Source organism: Chanodichthys erythropterus, chromosome 13 (genome assembly GCF_024489055.1).
Source record: "Chanodichthys erythropterus isolate Z2021 chromosome 13, ASM2448905v1, whole genome shotgun sequence".
NCBI lineage: Eukaryota > Metazoa > Chordata > Actinopteri > Cypriniformes > Xenocyprididae > Chanodichthys > Chanodichthys erythropterus.
Window position 1 is genome coordinate 12,393,850 of NC_090233.1, and position 25,413 is coordinate 12,419,262.

Below are 25,413 nucleotides of genomic sequence, written 5' to 3' on the forward strand. Positions count from 1 at the left end.
GGGACGGCAGCGGGCTCGGGCTGCTCCGGGACGGCAATAGAGCTCGAGTTCCTCAACGCACGTAGGACAGCCAAGACATAAAAAGTGAGCACAGCCCTCTGGGCCAAGACAGGACAGACCAGGAGAGCAGGCTGTGCTGGAGCATACTCACTGGCTGGAGCGGACTCAATGGCTGGAACAACCCCTGCATCCTTGAGCACCGCAGGGGCGGTCATCTTGCCCGTGGCCACTGGCAAAGCAGCCATTTCGTCCATCGCGTCCAGGGTGCTTAAGTCCACTGCAATCGGCGAACAAGAGTCCATAGCAACCGGCGAGCTTGAGAGCGTTGAAACCGGCGAGCTTGAGAGCGTAGCAACCGGCGAGCTTGAGAGCGTAGCAACCGGCAGGTTTGAGAGCGAAGCGGCAGACTGGCTTGAGTGCGAAGCGGCCGGCTGGCTTGAGAGCGAAGCGGCAGACTGGCTTGAGAGCAAAGCGGCCGGCGGGCTTGAGTGCGATGCGACCGGCGGGCTTGAATGCGATGCGGCCGGCGGGCTTGAGTGCGATGCGGCCGGCGGGCTTGAGTACGAAGAGGCCGACTGATGCTTGGGAATTCCAGCCTCACGCGCCGACATCAGCGGTGGATCAGCCACACTGGAACGCAACCCTCTCCACTCCCAGACAGATCCAGAGATGTGACGTGACTCTGGGCGATCAGTGGAGACGTGAACTGTTGTTGTGATGGTAGCCATGGCCATTTTGTGAGTGTCCATTGGCGCGGCAGCCATTATGTGGTTCAGCGTGGTGTCGCGTTCCTCCGCGACCCCCACAGTAAAAGTTGAACCAGCGGTGAGCAGGGCAAAGTCCAAGAACTCCACGAACAACCCTTGTGGACCATTGGTGAATACATTGTCCTTAAGTGGTTGGTTTAATCCATAAATAAAAAAGTCAATGAGGGCACAGTCGGGTAGATCAGATAAGTGGGCTATATCCAGAAACTTCTGAATATGTGCCTCCAGGGTACAGTTACCTTGACGAAGGCTGACAAGACACATTGCTGGGTCCATGCTGATGCTGGATGAGACAAACACTCACGGTAGCTGCTGGATCTTGGTTTGGCGAAGTATTCTGTTACGAATGGGAGGCTCAGGCTGGAGATCCAAGTGCAGCGTTTATTAAAGTAGAGTGGTCGTACAGGCAGGGTCAAAACAGGAACAAACAGGAACAGTGAGGAACAGGCAGAATCGTAGTCAAGTGACAGGCAAAGATCAGGACAGGCAGCAAAGGGTCAAAAAACAGGAAACAGGCAGTAACGGCAACAGGGAACAGGCAGACAGGGAATACAGGGAAACGCTCGGAATTGCAACAACAGTTAAACAATACTTCGCGGTGAGGTGGTGTGTTTGGAAGTCCTTTATAGTCCTGTTAATGAGCTGCAGCTGGGTGTGGTAATCAGTGTGGTGTGCTAGGGTGGATGTGGCAACAGGTGATTGGTGTGAAGTGAACATGTGACTGACAGGGAGAATTGTGGGAAGTGTAGTCCGGGGAGTGACAGGAACAGACGGTGATCGTTACAGTTACACATGCGTTTTCTTTCTCAACTGTTTATGTTCACTTCAAATATAACTGACTGTGTTTATGTGAATACTTGCCAAGACCAGCATTTTGACATTATTTTGTGTGTATCTGACTGTTTATGTGCAAAAAGCCGTGAAAAAGAACTCAATTTAGTACTGAGAAGCGGCTTTATGTGTGCATACATTGGGTGTGAGCACAAAGTCTCTTAGAAAATTATGCGCAATACACACAATCCCATGCTGAAATTCAAGCCCTGTAACACCAACAATATTCATCCGGAGCAAATGAAACAAGTGAGTGAGGGGAGGCAGGTTTGTGTGTCAACTCGCTGTTCAGATATAGTTTGGTATTGATATGTATTCAATATAACACTACATTGCAATTTATTATTTCAGATGCCTTTTAAAAGACTACAATTGAAAATTGTATATTATACTGTATATAAAATGCAACCCTCCAAAGTGTCTAGTAAGAGTGACTGTGTTACACGCCACTGATGAAATACACCTCGCTTGGCCGGTGTTAATGTCAAGCCCTGAATGTAATGTGTGCTACAGCACACAAAGCATGCCGCAAAACGGCCTTGTCCAAATCCGTGTGGCAATCATATTGAGTGGAAGGATTCGCTCCGGCTGTAGACTTCTTACCTGGGACTGGAGCAGTGCTTCCCGAATCTGTTCCTGGAGCCTCCCTAACAGTGCAAGGGTGAAGAAAATGGACTTTGTGTAGTACAGAAGTCTGACCCCTTTCAGTTGTCTCTGTAGCTCGGTGTCAAAAGCTGTCCCTTAATTTGCCCCAGATTCCCAAAGCTTCAAAGACCCATCTCATCACAGGGCACCTAACAGGTGAACCCAGCCTGCCCATCAGAACATGCCTCTAGTGCCATGGCGCCACATGGGACTTGGGCCAGAGGTCTATCTCACCATTATCTAGCACCTCAGACACCTTATGGGTGAGGACAGCTCCCTAAGAAGAAAAAGCACGGGTAGTGATTGTCATGTCCCACAACGTCTTAAAGTATTATTGGTTAACTTCAGAATTAAAATTTCCTGATAATTTACTCACCCCCATGTCATCCAAGATGTGTATGTCTTTCTTTCTTCAGTCGAAAAGAAATTAAGGTTATGAGGAAAATATTCCAGGATTTTTCTCCATATAGTGGACTTCACTGGGGTTCAACAGGTTGAAGGTCCAAACTGCAGTTTCAGTGCAGCTTCAAAGAGCTCTACACGATCCTTTGAATAAGGGTCTTGTTTAGCGAAGCGATCAGCCATTTTCTACAACAATTAAATACTTTTTAACCACAAATGCTTGTCTTGCACTAGCTCTGTGATGCACCACACATCACAATCACGTTGGAAAGGTCACGTGGTGTGACATAGGCGGAACTGTTTTGGGGTGTTACAGTTGATACAGTTGCATACCAGTATGCAGGAGAGGAGCCACTGTATTTAGTTAACAGCCACTCTAGTCAGTAGCATCACCATTATTTATCGGTGGAGGAGATTTGTGCAGCAGCTAACTGGGCCTACTCTCATACTTTCGTAAAGTATTACTAATGTGGTGTCTCCGCGCCTAATGTCACTCACGTGGTCTTGCGGGCAGGTAGTACATTTTCTGGAATGAATGAGTAGCATTATTCTGTATTTTACGGACCATTGTGGGACTTGTTTAAAATTCTCCCATAGAGTGTTCTGTTTGAAAAGGACTTGAGAGAAAGAGAATATCTGCTTACCTAGTGTTACTCTCAAAGAAAGGAGAGAGACACAGACTAGAGGTTCCTTGCAAATGCAGCTTGTCTTTTAGAGTCTAACTCTTCTGAATGAGAACTGGGCTGCTGGCCAATGGGAGCAAAGGGGTGGGGCTAATTCTCACTGCCTTAAAGGCCCTGACACACCAAGCTGACCGTTGGCCATCAGCCAACGTTGAACCGTCGGACCATCAACTAACCCAGTTTTTGCAGTGTGTTTTGCACCATCGGCACTAGTTGGACATCATCAGGGGTATTTTGTCCAAATGAGCATGTTGAACTGTCGTCAGCATTCAGCTTACCAAACGAGTGCATGAGAATAAAAGTGAAAGTGATTAAAACGGTGTAACACAGTTCGTAAATGGGAAGAAGGAGGCGGGAACCGGCGAACATTCAACGTAACTTTAATTCAAAAATAAACAAAGAACAAAAGGAAAGTAATGCCGGCAGACCCTCGCGCCGTGAATGCTCGGTGGACGGCCCGATCCTCGACCGCCTCCTGGCGGCCGGCGATGGCTCCTCCGACTGAGGGCAGCCGGCAGCGAGTCCCCCGTCCCCTGCTCCTCCCCTTCATGGCGGACGGCAGCAGGCTCCGGCCCACGGCAGACGGCGGCGACTCCTCCGCTCCCTCCAGGTCCAGGACGGCAGCCACCCCACCTCGTCCCAGGAGCACGGAATCCGGGTCTCCGTCCCACCTTTCACAAGGCTCCAGCACCACCGCCTCGGGCAGCCTCTCGCAGTCTACACACACTCCCGTGCTGCCCGAACTCCGCAGCACCGCGATCCCCCTCAGCAGCGAGGGCTCTCCGACAGCATGTCCCTCCTTCCTCCCGGGTTTCGGCACCAATGTAACACAGTTCGTAAATGGGAAGGAGGAGGCGGGAACCGGCGAACATTCAACGTAACTTTAATTCAAAAATAAACAAAGAACAAAAGGAAAGTAATGCCGGCAGACCCTCGCGGACGTCTGCCGGCCACACAAACATAACAAAACCATAACATAAAGTCCAGGCTTGGTCCTCTCTCGTCCTCCACGGTCGTCGCTCCTCCTTTTATGCTCCCGGAGCTCCTCCATGAGAGACTCAAGGCCGGTGCGCCTCCCAGGTGATGCTTGTTATCACTTGCGTCACCGGCCTCGCGCCGTTCCCTCACGGCTCTCGCCCGCCCTGGTCGCCACAAACGGGTAGTTCTAATTTTACATCATCTTAACCTGAGCATTCCAATGATAAATATTTTTATAACAACATGAGCCACCTGGATGAAGAAAGTGATCCGCATGATTGATATTTGAAATGGTAAATAAGTACTTATTTGCTTGTACAACCGGAAATCCAGAAAAGTTGGGACATTTTTTAAATTTGAATAAAATGAAAACTTTCAAATCGCATGAGCCAATATTTTATTCACAATAGAACATAGATAACATAACAAATGTTTAAATTGAGAAATTTTACACTTTTATCTACTAAATGAGCTCATTTCAAATTTGATGCCTGCTACAGGTCTCAAAAAAGTTGGCACGGTGCAACAAATGGCTGACAAAGCAAGAAATTTAGAAAAGATTCAGCTGGGAGAACATCTAGCAACTAATTAAGTTAATTGATATCAGGTCTGTAAAATGATTAGCTATAAAAGGGATGTCTTAGAGAGGCAGATTCCCTCAGAAGTAAACATGGGCTCTCCAATCTGTGATAGAGTGCATAAAAAGATTGTGGAAAACAATGAGAAACTGAAGAAATCTCTGTGCGTAAGGGACAAGGCCGAATACCTTTATTGGATGCCCGTGGTCTTGGCCCTCAGACGACACTGCATCACTCATTGGCATGATTGTGTCAATCACATTTCTAAATGGGCCCAGGAATACTTCCAGAAACCACTGTTGGTAAACACAATCCGCTGTGCCATCTGCAGATGCCAACTAAAGCTCTATCATGCAATAAAGGAAGCACCAGAAGCGCCGTTGCGTCCTGTGGGCTAAGGCTAATTTAAAATGGACTGTTTTAAAGTGGAAAAGTGTCCAAATGTGACATTCTTGTTGGAAATCATGGACGCTCTGTCCTACAGGCTAAAGAGGAGGGAGACCTTCCAGCGTGTTATCAGCGTACAGTTCAAAAGCCAGCATCCCTGATGGTATGGGGGTTCATGTTTTGGAAGGCACTATGAATGCTGACAGGTATATAAAGGTTTCCAGATGACATCTATTTCAGGGAAGGCCTTGTGTATTTCAGCAGGACAATGCAAAACCAAATACTGTAGCTATTACAACGGCATGGCTTCATTTTAGAAGAGTCCTGAATTGGCCTGCCTGCAGTCCAGATCTTTCACCTATAGAGAACATTTGGTGCATCATTAAATGAAAAATACATCAAAGATGACCACAAACTCTTCAGCAGCTGGAAACCTATATCAGGCAAGAATGGGACCAAATTCCAACACCAAAACTCCATAAACTCAAGCTGTTTTGAAAAGAAGAGGAGATGCTATATCATGGTAAACATGCCCCCATCCCAACTATTTTGAGACCTGTAGCAGGCATCAAATTTGAAATGAGCTCATTTTGGGCATAAAATTGTAAACTTTCTCAGTTTAAACATTTGTAATGTTCTATTGTGAATAAAATATTAGCTCATGTGATTTGAAAGTCTTTTAGTTTTCATTTTATTCAAATTTAAAAAAACGTCCCAACTTTTCTGGAATTCGGGTTGTATATCTGCAGGTCCAGTTTCGGTTTCCCTTTTTGAATGACTTACATAGACTATTGATTCCTGCTGATAGAGGGGCCGGTTTACTAACAGCTTGAGCCAGAGCGAAACCCTCTTCTGGCATTAAAAAACTACTGTCAGGATTTTACTAAAGACATGGAGTGAAAAAAATAGCACTGAAAAGCCGTGGACACAGCTATTTTTATGGCTGACCTTATTACATATGCATTTGTAGGAGTTTCCCTTTCAGACCTAAATTTATAGAAGGAGAGTATTTAAATGAATCATGCAAGGTGATTTACTAAGGTTTGCGCTCATCAATTTACTGGTGTTTGCGCCATTATTTACTGCCCAAAAAAGCATGTCTTAAACCAGGCGCTGGAAATGACCTGGCTGCGTCTGTGTTCTTTAATGTGCACGTCACTGCTAGTTTTACGTCACTGCTTTTACGTTGGCTTGGTGTGTCACAGCCTTAAGTCTCAAAATTCTCACTCCTTTCATTCAGAGAACCAAGGCTACACAGGGTAACCAGATGTTGTTAAGTGGAAATGAGGTTTCAATGCAATTGTCACGTTATGTCTTGATATAGCTTGTTTTTGAATTCCCTGCCATTGCTTTCCCCCTGATGGTAATAAATATGGTGGCTGTAAAGAGAAGGTCACGTGACAGAGACAGATTTATGCACAATATCTACTTGTTTTGTAGATAACAAAAGTAAATAACTTAGTAAATTATTGTATTTTTGATGTCTTTCCTAATAGTGTCTTGAAATCCTTTGGTTTTGTCAGTGGTGTCTCTCTGTCCTCATCCTTTATGTCCAACTACCCTGTCTTCCCCTTCTCCATTTCTCCACCATCTGTGTGTCTCTCACCACTGTAGTGGACAGCCTGTACGTGGCCCTCAAGAGTATTGACCGAATGGACATTGTGAACATGCTGGAGGGCCAGGGACCACCAACAGGTCAGCAGGGGGGCTGGGAGCAAGAGGCTTCCATGTCTAGGCATCATGACAGAGACCATCTATCTCCTGGCATTACAAATGGTAAGAGAGAGACATTCCCTTGTGAAATTCTACACTAGTCTTCACTTGTCCCACATAATGCTTTTTTCCCAAGAGCTGGCTTTTCCTTTCATCCAGCTGATATATGCTGCTGTATCTTCTGTTCAAACCCTTGTCCCCTATATTTTGGCCATGAACCTAACATTTCCTCTTCCAATTCTGCTGTCACCAGGACCAGAACTGATGACACCCCTCCAGAACTATGTTATGTTGCCTTTGTAGCCTGCCCTGTCCAAATGTTTTTAAAATGTTTTAAAACTCCTCAAAGATCTCCTCTGTTCCTTTTGAAATTGGGGAAATATTTGAGATTAAGGAGATTTGCTACGTGTTTGGATAGGACACATTTAGGATCAGACAAACCATGAGAGATTGTCACACTATTCATTCTAATTTTATATTTTACAGTTACAGTTCATTTGTACAGTTAAATGTATATTACCGGGGAAAATATGACTTGGTCACACTTTAGATTTGGGTCCAATTATCACTATTAACTAACTATTAATTACGAATTTTGCCTCAATACACTCCTAATTACTGCTTATTAATAGTTAGTAAGGTAGTTGTTAATTTTAGGTTTTGGGTAGGATTTAGGGATGTAGAATATGGTCATGCAGAATAAGGCATTAATAAGTACTAATAAATAACCAATATCCTATTAATATGCATGCTAATAAGTAACTAGTTAATAGCGAGAATTGGACCCTAAACTAAAGTGTTACCTATAACTTAAGCTCTGACAGAATCTGTAGCTTGCAGTTGTCCTAAAAATGGACTTATATTGTAAATGAAAAATAAAAACATGTTTACCCATAAATCTTGTACATCTGTAACAATTCGACTTCACTAGCATGTTAGTATGAGACTGATGTGAATCACTTCATGACCACTTATGCTTGATATCCACAGAAAGATACTTGGAAGAGACATGATATAACCATGTTTTATAATCAGGTATAATCAGGTTTTCTTATAAGAGCGGAATATTATAAACTTGTTTGGCTTTGTCAAAGCCTTAACAGTTGTCATTGATCACATGCTAACAATTGTTTAAAGACCCTGGGCCCTATAATACACCCGGCGCAATGCGACGCAAGGCTAGTTTGCGTCCGGCGCCGTTTGCGTTTTCCCGTTCAGCGCCACGTCCTTAAATTAGTAAATGCATTTGCGCAAGTTAGTGCGCCCATGGGCGTGCTGGTCTAAAAAAGAGGTGAGTTCAGGCGCATTCCCGGCGCATTGCTATTTTTAGGACCTGAAAATAGACTGCGCCATAGACCAACTCAAACCTGGTCTAAAGTCAATGGCGCAATATTTTTTTGTTAGAGCGCGTTGGTAGAAACTGCACCTCTGTGCGCGTCCACAGTGCGCGTTGAATCTGCTTAACATGCCAAATATTAAAAACAAAAGGATTACAGTGTAAAAGAATATTATTGTGTAGGCTACATAAATATAAAAATGTAACTTTGTTTAACTTCTAATTAAACGTTTAACTTTGCACACGAGCAGATCGGTTTCTTCGCTTGAAAAGCGTTCAGCTTTTCCACCAACAAATTCCGCCATGTAAATAGCAATCCGCCATGGCGCGAGCGCATCTCGCTCTTAAAGGGAATGGGAGATGACACTCTGATTGGTTTATTGAACGTTACGCCCATTACTCATTAAGAGAATAGGGACAACCCATTTCCAAATTGCACCCCGCCGCACGGACTGTTTTTCCGTCGTTAAAATAGCAAAAGTGGATTTGGACACGCCCTGAGTGCACTTGTGCCGTGCGCTTTACACTTTGCGTTTAGATCTTTAAATAGGGCCCCCTGACATCATAGAAAACCTTCCTCAGTTTTATTACAGACAGTTACCATCTGATATTTTCATAGGTCATTGGGTGGCAAAGGTTGCATCTCCATTATTAACTTACGATTAGGCAAAACAAGCTTTGGTTTTCGTGTTGGGATTGCATGTTTCCAACACATTTTAGCTCAGAGATTGTTGTCTTCACTTGGAGTACGATCTCTATTCATAAAACACTGTTTACATGGGGGGAGGGGGAATTCCAAAGTTCAAAAGTCCTTCCATCTAGAAAACAATTTAGATAACTTTACAGCTCAAATAACATTTTCAAAAGCATGCAACAGATCCTGTCATATACAGCTTAAGTTGTATTTATCCCCAGTTTTATATTGTCACATTGCTGTGCAATGGCTCCCTGATATATGATGATTTGGTTCCTTTTTACCATTAACAAAGGTAACCTATTCAATTCAGTATCAGTTCATTCAGTAGCATGCTTCCTGTGTGTTGTGATACCTTTTAATGCACATTTTACAAGTACAAAGAGATGCACTTATTTATTTATGATTAAAAACCATCATTAGCCTATGCTCGAGTGAAACATGACAGTTCTACAGATGTTGAGAGGGTAAAATCCAATGCAAAGTATACATTCATGACCTTGAAGAGACATTAAAAGGGTCATGACATAATTTTTTATTGTATAAATTTACCAGAAGTTCACTATAATGTAAATATCATATATAGTCATATTTTAGTAATACATGACAATTCTTCACCTTCTCTATGGCACTCTGATGTAAAGGTGCTGTTATTGTGCTTCCTTTCCTTTAAGACTTCAGTGTAAACTCCCACTGTTATGATTGGGAAACATCTTTGCATGGGAAAGTATTAAAGTATTAATGCCATGGCATGAAGGTTAAATATATGGCAACAACCACATAACTAATCCATTAATAGTCCAGGCATTTACTGAAAACTGAAGCATACAGATGCAAGACTGAAAAATAGAAAGCAAAAAAGAAATAGACGCAAGACTTAGAAAACAAACAATTGGCAGCAGACAGGGGTCTCAAAATGCATTTTTTAATATTAGCTGTTTATACCTTGAAACAGTATCTTAAAAATGCACCACTCAACCATTAAGATGTGTTAAAATGGCCAAAGACATCAATTTATGAAATAGTGCAGATGGACACGAATCCTGCTTGAAGTACCTTTAATGTCTATCCCACTCTCTATACTCACTATACTGTATGTCTACACTGTTCATTAGGGAGGAAGTTTCAATAGATCAAGAAAAGTTTATTCTTCATGTCATGACCCCTTTAAGAGATATTAGATCTCAGAAGGCATTTAGTTCTTGTTCAAGGGTGTGTTAAGATATATTAAGACAAATGGATGGGTAATAACACTAATGGAACAGTTTTAAGCAAAGCTTCTTGACTCTGCCATCAGCCACAACCTTTGAAATATTATGAAGGGCATTGGACAATCTGGACTTTATTTATATACAGTAAACAATTACTACATTGCATCAGACATTGCATCAGACACTGGCTCACACATAATTATGAATAGAGTATAAAGATAACTTTACTGTAGTGAGGTGTCCATTATTAGATATGCCACTTCTGTGAATTCTTCAGAAAACCAGTTTCATTTTGCAAGCCCCTTTTGCTGGCAAATAAAATGCTTGTGTCTAGTCGCCCCTTTATATGTGCATATGGGGTTATCATCATTTTATTAAAAAAAAAAAAAAACTCTATCTTGCTTCGTTCATAAAACCTTATTGAGTATGTATGGTTAGGACACCCACAGCGCTCCACAGGCATTGTGAACCCCTAGAACAGATCCAAGGTGTCCATATTCCCCTGATCAAATATGCTCATAAACCAGTTTGGGCCATCAGACATCTTTTGAGATATGCTAGGGAAACCACTTCCACTATCCAGTGCAAATCCAGTGACCCCAGATTTGGCATAACAGTGATCACACTCAGTTTCAATTTTCTGTAAAAAGGGTTGCTTCCAGAGAGCAGGTCCACACCTTATGCATATGAGAGAGAGGCCTGACCCCATACTGAGACTTTGTGCATGCTCACCATTTGTTTATGCACAGTACCATGGTGGCATCTAGTGGTGGATCTGCATGTGATTCTGTGCACTGAACTGCGCAATTGGCCTGTGCTGGGACAATTATTGAGTGACTCACCACCTCAAAGGGAGCAGTAGCTCTCAGCATGATCTCCCAATGTGTGGATTCTTTTGTTATTTAGTGTTATTTCAGTTTATGGAACTGTGAGAATGTGAAATGTCTGCACTGCTTATTTGCTTATTCCCTTACAGAGGAAACCCATCAAACACCCTGCTAAAAATCCAGCATAACCAGCATGAATTCCATGTTGGCCCAGGCTGGTTTATGATGGTTAGAGCTGGTATAGTGCTGGTCTAGCACTCATACATCCAGCATCCCGAGCTGGTCCCAGCATGCCAAACATACCTTATCCTGGTGACCAGCAATGCTGAATTTTTCAGCAGGGTACCCTCGTCTGTTTCCTCAATCATTGAGTAGGTAGAGTAGCAGGTCGGTCCATCGACAGTGCAGCAGGTATATAGGTCTTTGGATAGGATCCCACTCTGACCCAAAAAGTGTAGCCTCTCTGGTTCAAACCAGAGGTTCTACAGTGGTGGCACAGTACGGGGATGGGAGTGAGGTTTAGGGGGTTAGTGTAACAGACATAGGCTAGTAAGAGCTGTGTGTAAACCTCACTCCCCTGAACTCAAGAGGCGCTCTAGCGACTGACTTTAGAGACTGCAGTCTTTAGCCTCCTTGTTAGAGCACCCACCTCATATGCGGACGGGTCCAGGTTCGAGTCTACATAACCTACATAACAATTTGGGGGATGTGGGAGGGAAAGATTGTGTCTTCCTTGGAAGACAGAGCAGCTGCAGAGCCTTGTCTTCCCTTTTATTTCCCAGCAATCAGCATCTGGGGGAAAACAATCCTCTCTGGGATCACTAATGCATCCAGGATAGAATCTTTCTCTGTTTAATATACTGGGGGGATCAAACCATCACCTTCTCTCCTGTATGACTACGAAGCTCTGGTCTTTCCATTACTCAGTGTCAGCAAGTCAGCAGAACAGATCTGTAACAACACCCACTGTCTTTCACTGTCTCATCCCACTTTGTCTTTTCTGGCATGGCAGATACCTTGTCCAACAGTTTTTCCTGGTAAGTGGTGAGCACCAAAATGGAGTTCAGCTCCTTAAAAGGCAGTAAATGCATTAGAAGCTAATTCAGTTATGCTTGACTGGAAACTGTATGATTTTGATGGAAGTGTATAGCTTGCGGCTTTCTTACTCCTGGGGTGCTGGTGAGCTATCAATAAAGGCCTAAGTGGGCATGTGGAGAATCAAATTTACCCGAAGCACAGATCTCCTTGGATGGGCAATGGCTGGTAAAAGGCTTGTTTTTCCATGTGACTGCAACCACCTTCAGGAGCTTTCGAAATCATAAAACCTGTTTTTCAGTCTGTAATTTTCCTTTCCTTTCATAGCAAGACTTTCTCGTTTCTGCCATGGTGGAAGCACTTACATGAATCTGTATTTCCACAGAGGTAGAGCTGCAATGAGTTTCCCCTGCTAGCCAGTGTTTTCTGTGTTGCCGCAACCATTTATTTCAAACCATTAGCTGGAGAACTGAACTGGGAGTAAATTGGAGGAAAATATCCAGTAATTTGGCTACGTTCCCAGCTTCTCTGTGACAAAAGCAGTAAATCAGGCTTTTGGAGAGAGGTAAAAAAAGGTTTTGAATAATCTAATGACCCTGGCTGTGGTCCAGTTAATTTTTTTTTTTTTTTTTGCCCTTCCCTCACTAACTTCCCTCCACCTTGTGGACTCAGTTGTATGCCATTGCCTACATTGCACAAGTGTCCACTACTGGCCAAACCACAAGTCCTCAGCTCTGGACCTCAAGATCCACTTTCCTGCAGAGTTTAGCTCCAACCCAAATCAAACACACCTGAACAAGCTAATCAAGGTTTTCAGGATTACTACAAAGTTGCAGGTAGGTGTGTTCAATCCAGATTGGAGCTAATCTCTGCAGGAAAGTAGATCTCAAGGTCCAGAGATGAGGACCCCTGCCCTAATTCCTTGATCACTCGGAATCCGGGGCTAAATTATTATTTACATTTGTTTTCCATTATAGATTGTTCTAGGTACCATTCTAGGTCTATAGGTATGCTTAGGCTGCTGAGGAAAACTTGAACAATTATACAACTGAAAATGATAACAGGGGTGGCACAGTGGCTTGGTGGACAGCAAGCAAGAAGGCCCCCTGTTTCCTCAGAGCAAAAAGGTCCCCATTTCGAGTTCCCCCCACAATCCAAAAAACATGCAGCATATGTGAATTAGAGATACTAAATTGTCCATAGGTGTGAATTAGAGTACGAATGTGTGTTTGTGTCTGTGTGTGAGCCCTCTGATGGACAGGCCATTTTTCCAGGGTATCCCCTGCCTGTGGCCTGAGACACGTCCTTATTTTGCCAAGGTAGAAGCATACCCGGGTCAACATATTTTGTTGATCCTGGAACAACATTCCTATCCAAAAATGTAATCCTAACCATATCCCTACCCTTAAACCTTACCCTACCCATAAGTTATTCTTAAAATCAGAGGGAAATCGCACTGATGTAGAAGCACCTAACCCTGTTGTAGGTCTAAACTTAACATAAACTTGTCCCTCAAATCTGATGGTAACCGATACTCAGAATTTGTCCTCTGCATTTAACCCATCCAAGTTAGTGCACACACACATTAGGAGTATTAAACACACACACAGTCATTTTGCTGTAGCACCCAGGGAGCGATTGGGGGTTAGGTGCCTTGCTCAAGGGCACCTCAGTAATTTCCTGCTGATATTGAGAATCGAACCCGCAACTTTCGGGTTACAGTCTGACTCTCTAATCATTAGGCCATGACTGCCCCCTGGAATGTTGTTCCAGGATCAGCAAAGATGTTGATCAAAGAACATGTTGTACTTGGTGAAATCAGGTTCTGCAGCCTGAGACGCTGCAGAAGATAAAAAGGTTTGGAGAATGGACAGATGGAATGGATGGAAAATTTTAACAATAAAATCTTATGGTATCTACAAGTATCTACAAGTGTTATGCAGTTAAATCTCATACACTAGAGTTTGCGAGATGGGAGGAAATTAAGTGTGATCTGCTGGAGCTGCCTGAAGTGTACATACGAGTAGATTTGTTCCCTCTGTCAAAATTGAAGGGTCAAGGGTCTGTCCATATGAACTTTCCTCATGCACTTGATGAAGTGGAACGCTCTTCAAAATGGCAGCCAGGGAGCGGAAATGCTTAGGAAAGTTTGCGAGTGTGTGTCTAAAATAGAAGGGGAACAGACCTATTGTGTTGGGGGAATGGAGGGACTCCTAGACACAAGCATCAATGGAATAGGGGAATACACAGAAATCTTGTCTCCATAGTGAGATCTTGAAAAGAATGTTAAGAAATTTAAACAATTTTTTATTTTAATGGTCCCTATCTTTGTAGCTATACTAAGTAAAGTCTACTATGAATAACAAGATTAGCTCACAAAACACTAGTAAAATTCTAAGAGACACAGCTATGCTTTTTTGTGTGACGTCTTGGAATAGTGGGCCAACTGGCAAGAGTACTGTGTTCAGGCAGAGCATTAAACCTGTTCCCTTTACCCCATGCTTTGTGTTTTTCTTGATATGTCACATGCAGCCCAGCCTTCTTCCTCTCCTTCTCCTCCTCCTCTTCTGCACCTCCTCTCTGACCTTTGACCTCATACAGACATCATGTTGACCTCTGGCCCTCATCTATCTCTCTGTCCTCAGACCAGTTGTGTGTTTTCTTCCCCCCACCCCACCCAAGCCACCTCCCCCCTCAAAAAAAAAAAGGAACGTTATTGCTCTGTTCTGTGATCAACCCCCTTCATCACCAGTTTTATGCTTAGCGCCCCCTACAGGAGGGAGGTGTTTCTGACTCACCTGTCTCCTTTTCTTTCTGTCTCTCTTTCTCTCTCTCGCTCTGTCTCCTTCCACCCAAACAACCCTCTCTCGTCTTTCTGCTATGAGGCCTGTTTACATGCTCTTGTGGCACTTTCTTGGATGTACCTCATTCCATGATCTCTGCATGCAGGGTCCAAAAGTAACCTTTTGCCTCATCTGCCAATGGCGGGTAAAACATTTTTTGTTTTCTTTGGTTTTTTGACCTCATGACAATTAAACTGCTTTTAAATATTGGTGACAACAAAGTTATTGCATCTCTTGCAGCACCATATATGAGTAGAACCTGCAAAAGGATGAATTTGATTTAAAAATTAAATAAAAAATTGCTGTGTTGACTTAATGCAAGGAATATTTAATATTTGCATTACCACATGGAGAAAAAATAACTTCAGGCATCTTAGATAAATACAGCGCATCACTTGTTTTGTTTAGCAGATGGTTTGTACATCTTTGAACATTTAGAGTTAAACCATTATTTTATCAGTAACTCACCAAATTCAGTTTAACTCACATTTGGCTCTTAGCGAGGGTTAATTTTGGACCCTGTCTGCATGTGTCAAAGGAGGGCATAAAGCATGAATGCGTCTCCATTGAGATTTTGACAAAACTTTAGCTTGAAGGGCTCTGGAACAGGATGCAATGACACATTCACATGGCGTATGCATTACCATAAAGACAAGTGAAACAAAATAAAGGCACTCTTTAGGTAAAGTGAACTTCACCTAACCCAAAAATGTGCACATATTCAGCGAGTATTCATATTCTGTTATCACAAACCTGTCTTTATGGCATATGCTGTTATCGTCCATGTGATGCCCTTCAAATAAAACATCACTTTTTGGCATGATGTCCGACAATGGAACTTGCATGGCCTGTTACAGCTGCATGAAGGCCTAGTGCTGATTGTGATCTTTGATAGTTGTTGAGCTCAGAAATATGTTTGTTACCTTTCTTTTTTAACCGTTTTGGTCACTGTACAATCACTTATTTATATTGAATGTTGTCATTTTCCTTTGTCTGTCTATTACCTGTGAATTCAGGGACCCTGTTAAACTCCTCACAATCAGCTTTTTTTAAGTACTTATGTAAATAAGTCTTTTTCTCTATTTCTTCACAATTATGCATTTTCTGTGTGTTAGTGGATGTTATGTTTTTGTTTATTTATAACATGTTATGGATTGGATTGGTTTTTTTCTATAAGAAAATTTTTCTATTTTTTTTTATTCTGTAGCTACCTTATTATCTTCATGAGCTTGTGACTTGTGCGTTAGTTTTTGTGAATGTATTTTGTGTGTCTATGTCTGTTTCCCACTCTGTGTCTGTCATAAAAGGCCTTCAATACACACAAAATGCACAAGAGCTGATGTAGTACTGAAATATATGTACTCAAATGGATACTGGCCTGTACATAGCATACATACTACATTTTTTTAGGGCTTGTGCTCCCTTTGTCATTTCTTTGCAAATTATATTGTGTCTGATACCCTATATACAAATTTACCACTGAAACCATGGTACCTACTAAAATTGTATTGCAGGGAAAAGTAGAAGAAAAAAAAATAGCAGTTCTCACTATTAACTAACTATTAACTATGACCTCAGTAAACTCCTAATCACTGCTTATTAATAGTTAGCAAGATGGTTGTTAAGTTTAGGTATTAGGAAGGATTAAGGGATGTAGAATAAGGTTATGCAGAATAAGGCATTAATATGTGCTTTATAAGTACTAATAAACAGCCAATATCCTAGTAATATGCATGATAATAAGCAAATAGTTAATAATGAGAACTGGACCCTTAACTAAAGTGTTACCAAATAGTCATATTGATATTGAAATTTCAAGTGCTTTATACAACTGCATAAGATTAATAAATATATTTGAAAGATATATTTAAATAATTTGACCACTTTGCACTAGTAAAGACAACTTACTAGTTACCATTTTATTCTTTCTCTTATGTTCTGAATAACTTTGCATTATGTACTGATACATGCAGAACATTCAATTCAATTCTATTCTATTCTATTCTATTCTATTCTATTCTATTCTATTCTATTCTATTCCCTGCATTATATTTATTCATTTTTCTCCTAAATTTGCTTTCCAATCTTTCTTTTAGTTAGATTTTCTTTTATGAATTTTCTACTTAATGTGACTTAGGAACATTTCATTCATTAACACACAAACTAATTGAACACATGGAATGATATGCATATGAACATAATACTTTAGGTGCGCATCATACAAAATGTGTTTCCCAAACTGATCATTTATTTATTTTTAACTATTTAAATAGAGGTTCTTTGGTGTATGCAACATTATTTGAAACTAATATCTATTAGTGAATCGATTTTTAAGTAACACTACTAAAATAAGGTCCCATTAGTTAAGGCGTTAACAAACACTTATTGACTAACTTAGGTAAAAATTACAGCTATTAATTGTTAGGTCCTGTCTGCTCAGGTCCATTAATTAACATTAACAGATTTTGATTTCAATAATGTATTAGTAAATGAAAAAACGTACATTAACCAAGATTAATAAATGCTTAATAAGTAGTTTTCATTCTTAGTTCACGTTAACTAATGTAGTGAACCAATGTTAACAAATGGAACCTTATTGTAAAGTGTTACAGATTTTTCAAAGAAACTACACAGGCATGAGGTCACAAGATTGAGTGTTTCCACCCTCTGAAGTCCCGTTCCAGGGCCATGTGTTTAATATATCTCTCTGGCGTGTGTAGTGTGCTCTGTATGAGCAGTCTTATCTGTACAGGGGTCATAAACTGGGGAGAGGAAACAGACTAGTCAATAAGGTTCATTGTTTATGTCCGAGCAAGAATGTTATTTCGGACAATACACATAATTCTCTCTCTCTGGCAATACACATCAGTCTCTTTATTGTATAGTGACACTCGAGTTTATTGGCATTTCTGTCAATGAGTGTGTAACAAAACACTAAAAACAGACAACAAGTACTAAGGTGCTTACATGACCTTACATATTGTTGGCTTATAAACCATAGTTGCTGTTTGTGAAAACATGAAAACACTTATTGTCAATTATGAATGTTTTTTGTTGTTATTGTTGTTGGTTGTTTGTTTTTTTAATTATTCTGGATTATTTTTGCATTTAAAATACAATGATTTTATTGGTACTCCATCCATATCTATATAAATATCTACTGTTTGTTTGCTTGTCTGTTATCATTTAAAGGAGAAGTGTGTGATTTCTGCATCACTAGAATCACCAACTGAAATGAAGCAAGGCCTTTTTTCATTGGTCGAACTGCCATTAGTCAGGCAAATAGATGGCCCCGCCCTAACCCTCTACCATTGGTTGAGCCAATGTTGCACAGTGCTCAAACGAACAGAGCAATGTTACCAAAAATGCACACTTCCCCTTTAAGACTGGGCTCTATGTCATTTACAGTTTGTTTGGTAGAGTTTGAGAGGATATGTTTTTACTCTTTATACATAACCTACATAGCTGTATTTATTATTTGACTTGTATCAAAGTTACATAAATGTAATGAGTTCATTTCAGCTGAATTTTTTGAGTACTCCTGACAATTGTGAATGTTTACAAGATCTTCATGAGAACAATGGTTATTGAAGATGATCTTTGCCAGTTGCTTGCATGCATGTTCTCTAGCCTGATAGAGGCCAAGATGTCATGACTCAGAGAATGAGAGCATGGAAGACAAAGCATGTGTGTGTGTATAGGGTGCTCTGCCCCAACTCCACAGTTCTGTAGGGGTGTCTTTACTTCCTGGTTGGTGACAGTCAAAAGGTTCTTTTTAACCTCCATTATATCTTGTGACAAAACAGTGGGGCAGCGACAGTCTTTTACAACTGCATACTTGGTGCTACCACAATTGCCTGTGCTCTTGCTGCTGGCCCAAAGCTGCTGTAAGCGATGTTAGCCATCTTGCTTACTTCCTCTAGACTTGCAGTGTAACGTTGTGTTATGTTTTTTCTTTAAAACCTATTCTATAATTGGCTAAGCTGCAATATAGTTATAAAACTGAAATATAGTTTTTTAAAGGGTTAGTTTACCCAAGAATGAAAATTCTGTCATTAATTACTCAGCCTCATGTCGTTCCACACTTGTAAGACCTTCATTCATCTTCAGAACACAAATGAAGATATTTTGATGAAATCCGTAAGGTATCTGACCTCTCAATAGAAAGCAATTTAACCACCACTTTCAAGGTCCAGAAAGGTACTAAAGACAGCGTTAAAATAGACCATGTGACTGCAGAGGTTTAAACTTAATGTTATGACGTGACAAGAATACTTTTTGTGTGCACAAATAACAATGACTTTATTCAACAATATCTTCTCTTCTGTGTCATTCTCATACGCTGTTTACATTCAGCACCTCGAATTCTCTACGTCACCTCTACGTTAACATAACATGCATGCACCGTGCTGCTCACGTGATCCACGTGATCAGCTTTGGCCAATACTGAGCCGGCGTTCAAACGTAGAACCTGAAGTGCTGAACGTAAACAGTGTAGGAGAATGACACAGGATATTGTTGAATAAAGTCCTTATTTTTCTCGCCGCTTCATGAAATTAATGTTGAACCACTGTAGTCACATTGACTGTGGTGGTTAAATTGCTGTCTATTGAGGAGTCAGATTTTATAAAAAATATCTTAATTTGTGTTCTGAAGATCTTACGGGTGTGGAACGATATGAGGGTGAGTAATTAATGACAGTATTTTAACTTTTGGGTGAACTAACTCTTTAACATTGCTATTCACACTGCAAATCCAATGTCTGCCAACCCAAAACACTTAGAGAAGAAAAGCCTCTTTTCCCGAGTTCTCTAACTGGCTAATAAGTGCAAGATGCACTCAAGTGCCCAGAGACAATTTCTGGACACCCATTTCATGTCAGGTACTTGGGATGAGAAATGGCTTACAGCAGCTTTAGCCGTCTTGCACCAACCTCTCTAAAAACTTTACTTTATTCCCCCATTTGCTTTCCACCAAGTCTCTAATCTCCCTTCCCTAACCCCCTGATCTGGAGCACATCCCTCCTGGGTTCAAAGCGTGTGGGGCTGATTGGGGGGCGCAGTGGGGGGCCTGTATCAGTGTGCCTCTCTCTGTGTCACTTCAGGTTACGGGCTGGTGGTACAGGAGGAACTAGTCTCACCGGCCTCCATGCAGTACAGTCTACCTTCGCCACTGGGCAATGAGCCCTACTGGCAAGAAGTATCGAGCATGGAGTGTGCACCCATCGCTACCACTGAAGAGGACACACTCATGGAGATGTCTGAGGTACAGGTTTGGCCCTCAGGCAATAGTCCTTCCATTGTGACCGTAGAGGACTCCTCACTGGAGTGCAGCAATGCTGATGACTCCGAGGCGCTACTGAACAGGAGCCTGGGCAACTCCAGGAGCGGGACTCCCGGTGGTAATGGACCAGTGGGACTTGCTGCTCAGGGAGGGTTAAGTGGTTCCATCGAGCTACTTGAGGATCAATCCATTGGGGCGGATTCAGATTACAGTGCCGCTGGGATGCTGTGTCTGAGTGAAGGGGTCAACATCAGTGCTCTGGACAGAGGTCAGGGGTTGGAGAGGTCAGAAGGGGCTGTTGGTCAAGAAGTCGGCAACATTAAAGACGGTTCCAGTGGAGGGTTGGGAGAAGGAGGAGGTGACGGCACAAACTTAGAAGATAGCATATCTCTCATTTCAGGGCAACAGCGAGTTTATGCTCGAATGAGTGAGTCACCCCGGCTAAGAAGACGGGCAGATCCTGGGGATGACAGGTGAGTTGCCTATTCTTTTGTGGACCAGCAGGGACTCTGCTGATACTCTGTTCTTCAGGATGTATCTTCAGGTAATCATTTTCAACTCTTAATTTTGAAGAGCTTTGAAAATGTATTTGAGGTTATCTGGGTATTCCCAAATTCTCTGGTCTTGTCCCAGACTGATGTAACCGGTTGACCCATTGTTGCTGTGTTAGGCTGTTTTAGATCCCCAAATGGATCAATGTTTTAATAGTGCCACAGCATTTAGTCTTTCTTTTTTGATGGACTGAAAATATCAGTGACTAATGATCTCCTACTATAAAAAGTTTCAGCCTCTAGAATGAGAACAGCCCCTCATCCTAAATTATAAATAGGCTTTAGTCAGGGTAGCAGCATATTTAATTTTTGACAGGAATGAAAACTAGGCTGTGAGGGATAGATGTGCAGCTTATTAAATTGATTTTTCTGTTCTTTATTAACATGCCAATCATTCGGCTCACAAAACTTGTTTCCACAAGACTTTCAGAAGACTCCATGAAACAGTTGTAATAGTTAAAAATCACATTTGATCTTAGACCTTTATATAGTGCATGCCATTTTGTAGGCTGTAAGACTATCCTTCACAGTTTCATTTTTATCCATTTATTCAATATAGAGCCTACTCTGACTGAGGTCTATTCCAATTGCCTATAGCAAATTATTGTTCTTCGGTTTGTCTTCTGAAAATGTAAGTGTTTTTCTATATGGTACATGCTATTAAGTGTGGTTTTGTAAAGTAAACAAAAGGCTTTTGGCTATATAAAGAAAAAGGATGATCCCATCAATACATCCCACATCAACTTCCTATAGGACAGAGGTGTCTAATCCTTCTCCTAGACTAGGGTCACTGAGTTTAGCTTCAACCACACATGAACTTGCTAATCTTGGCCAATTGAGAGCAAGTGACAGGAAATAAGTACACCAGACTGTCCTAGGTCTGATAAATGCTAAAGTTCAGTTCCCATAATGCACATTAAATCTCTAATACTGCTTCAGAGTAGCATTTGAGGCTAATGGCGCTTTTCGACTGTGTGGTAAAACTCGGCTCGGCACGGCTCAGATCGCTTTACTTTCGGTTTGCTTTTCTACTGCAGTTTAGTACCTCTTCAAAGTCGGTTGGATTATAGACTGATCAATATAGTTGCTCCACCTCGACTGCCGTGGATCTGCTCCTCGTCTTCCAATGAGAGGAACGTCTGCACCTTGTCTACTGTCCACGATACAGCCATGTCTTTTTTTAAGTTGCGTGAAACGGTCATCTAAAGCAAGTCATTTAAAAAAAGATGTGCGAACAAATGATACTGTGGTGGCTGACTATTTAAATCTAGCGGGTTTGGTGTCTTGTGTTTCAAATCCAATGACGCTGGTGATCTACAGTGTTTACACTTCACATTTTGGTATCGGTATGGCATGCTTGGAACCTCAACCAAGGTGGTACTGTTTAAGCAAGCTGTACCGTGCCATGGCAGTGCCAAAAATCTGTTATATAGGGACTACTGAAGAGACATTAAGAAGTTTATTTTGAAGTGCTTTAAAATGTACTGAGAATCAAATTGTGTAAATAAATGACTTGCATTTTGGTATTAAGATGCGTAGATGATCAGCAGATCAGTAGATGAGGGAGACACATTCCCGTTTACACCTGGTGTTTTAAAAACATGTTCCTAGATCAACATATTTTGTTGATCCTGGAACAACCTTCCTATACGAAAATTTAGTCCTAACCTTTTCCCAACCCCTAAACCTAACCCTACCCATAACTTATCCCTAAAATCAAAGGGAAATGATAGTTGAATAACACTGTTGTGAAAGCACCTAACCCAGGTTGTAAGCCTAAACTTGAAAAAAAAACTTGTAAACTTGTCTCTCAAATCTGATTGGTTGATTGGAATGTTGTTCCAGGATCAACAAAGATGTTGATCCAGGAACATGTTGTACTTGGTGAAATGACGTTCACCGTGTTGAATCTGTCTCTTTTGTCCACTTTTGACCACTTCTGTCCTGATTTCTTTTAGGGGAGGGTCTATGGGTGGGTAAAGGTATGTTTTTTTCAGAACTTTCAATCTAATCAATGAAATAAGCTCACGCAATTTACATATGAACACTCACAGAAATTATGGACAAACTTACTTTTTACAACATTTTTCATTGACAAAGTTTAAATCCCATTTGGCTAGCACACTTCTCATAATGTTTACACAATAGGTCAGTAGGCGGAGAGTAGGCGGACTTTAGTGGCTGTTCGAATACATTCGACCACATGATCGTCTACACTACAAAAGCAATCCTGTCCAATCTGGTCCTCTGGAGGTGGTCAAAAGTGGACAAGCTCAAAACCCCATTTTAGACCCCATTTACACCTGTATTTAGCATCATCCACTTGTGATCCAAAGGATGAAAATGCTCCTTAATACCAGGTGGAAACAGAGCCCATGTTGTAAGCATGTCCCATTGGGTAATCAAAAGTTATTCATGCCCACTTGAAAACTTTGGCCAGACACAGGAAATATGTCAAGTGCAAAGACCACAAGTGTGGGTATTGAGACAGACCCCTAGAACTGTCTGTGTTTCTTTGCAGCGGAAGAGATATAAGGCTACTTCTACTCATAATGATTACTGCTGACTCCATTGTCATTACCTCTTCTCTTTTTCAGGTTATGTGGTGGGTCTTTCCTGTCCTACCTACAGGATCAGGGGTCTCCCGGTTGGATCTCGACCCCAGAACCAACTCAGAACAGAGTGGGGTCTCTACAATGCTCCCTTCCTAGACAGGCAATTGAGTCTGTGATGTCATCAGTGCGAGCCGCAGTGGACTGTGATTCCAAGCAGTCTTGCCTGGCCCAGGAAGCCCTGATCGAGCCAGTGCGGGACATAGGGCATTCTGAGATCATACACGGGCATTATCAGGGAACTCAGCCTTTTGAGAAGGGACTAGGCTTCCCGCACAGAACAGCTAACATTCGGGCTTGGGAGGACATGCGTCTAAGAGGACAGGTAAGAGAACTTTTGATTTAAAAATTTGATTTAATTTGTGTTGTCACATATCAAGCACCTGCTGTTTGTTTTTTGCTTTGACCTGCAATGATATGATGGAAGAGGTTAACTTCATTGCAACGCTAACCAAACCAGCCATTCTCATAAAAGGATCTAAGAGAATAAAAAAAGAGCATGCAGCATGTTTGCCATTAAATACATTTTGGATTGATCTATCTTTGGAGTTTACATTGAAAAAATTGGTCACAGACAATTTTTTCACAGGTAGGATTTGGTTTACATTCATTTCTGTGGCATCTACAACAAGACTGTTCTACAACTCTGACAGCATTTCAATGGCGTCAAGGCTATAATGTGATTGGTTATCAGGGCTCACATGATCTGTCATGTGTTATCCAATGGTAGAGATGCAACTGTCTCATCTTTTACCACAAACTTCTTCTTAAAAAAGCATTTTCAAACCTAAAAGTAAGTTGTAGTGACATTTCTTGGTATGCTAACCAACATTTTGGATTGCTTTGAATCTTTTTCATATCATATAGTTTCACACTTTTGTAGTTTTGGCTTGGTTTGTGTGAATTGGTTTAATTGAACAAAAATATTGGCAGGCAGAGAGCGTAATGTAGAGGAACTACTCTCTTATTGTATGTAGTCGATATACTCCGGATTTAGATTCCAACTATGTGCTCCCTCCTTTTAAGGATAAAGCTGTATCAGTTGTTTTAAAGGATCAGTTCACTTCAGAATTAAAATATCCTGATAATTTACTCACCCCCATGTCATCCAAGATGTTCATGTCTTTCTTCAGTCGAAAAGAAATGAAGGTTTTAACATTCCAGCATTTTCCTCCATATAGTGGACTTCAATGGGGTTCAACGGGTTGAAGGTCCAAATGTCCGTTTCAGTGCAGCTTCAAAGAGCTCTACATGATCCCAGATGAGGAATAAGAGTCTTATCTAGTGAAATTATCAATCTGCTCTGTGATGTGCCACGCATTACGTAATCACGTTGGAAAGGTCACACTTGGCGTAGGTGGAAGAACCGATCCAGTGTCTACAAATCGAACGTACAAAGACTAAGTCAAACAGCCTTTACAAAAAAAGGTAAAACAACAATGTCGGACAATTTTGAAGCTGGAGAAGAAAAAGAGATGGAGTTTTTCACCTTACCTTGATACTTCCACCTACGTCACACATAACCTTTCCAGCATGATTATGTAATGTGTGTATATATATATATATATATATATATATATATATATATATATATATATATATATATATATATATATATTTTTTTTTTTTCCTACACTCTAAAAACTAATTCAGGGGACCTTTAAAAAAATCAAGTTCTGAAATGCTGTTGGACTTTTTACTTGTAATTGTTATTTTATTGAGCTTGGATGACACAAATTATATTAATTCGATATACTATCATGACTTGTCATAGTTTAACATTTTCAGCTAATCAAAAATGGATTTAATTTTAAGTTCTGTTAATGTAAAATACAATCTGATGACGTGTAAACGTGTTTCATTGTTTTAAGTTATATGAACACTTCTTTTAATTTAGACAAACTTAAGTTAAGTGAAACTGGGCTGGGATTTATATTTCCCATCATGCTTTGCCCATGGCACTTGAAAGGGAGGGTAAATGCTAAAATTAAGTGTTATATAATGTTTTTTGCACAAGATTAATGGTAAGGGAGATTT

At 41.2% G+C, this 25,413-nt stretch overlaps 1 protein-coding gene across 16 annotated transcripts in view; it reads left to right on the forward strand.

Annotated features, from left to right (window-relative positions):
- The window catches only part of ank1a (ankyrin 1, erythrocytic a), a 100,943-nt gene that overhangs the window by 50,346 nt on the left and 25,184 nt on the right, over positions 1–25,413 (forward strand). For 13 of the 16 annotated variants that reach the window (XR_010896875.1, XM_067405957.1, XM_067405960.1 and 10 more), the window contains 3 exons: positions 6,886–7,047; positions 20,035–20,686; positions 23,362–23,701. Coding sequence is in view for 15 of the 16 variants with exons in the window: in XM_067405957.1 (XP_067262058.1) it covers positions 6,886–7,047; positions 20,035–20,686; positions 23,362–23,701 (1,154 nt within the window). In the remaining variant the exon portion in view is untranslated. Of the gene's footprint in view, positions 1–6,885; positions 7,048–20,034; positions 20,687–21,323; positions 22,661–23,361; positions 23,702–23,965; positions 24,343–25,413 lie in introns of those variants that run through there. The other 3 variants (XM_067405966.1, XM_067405971.1, XM_067405972.1) reach the window with 3 other exon arrangements.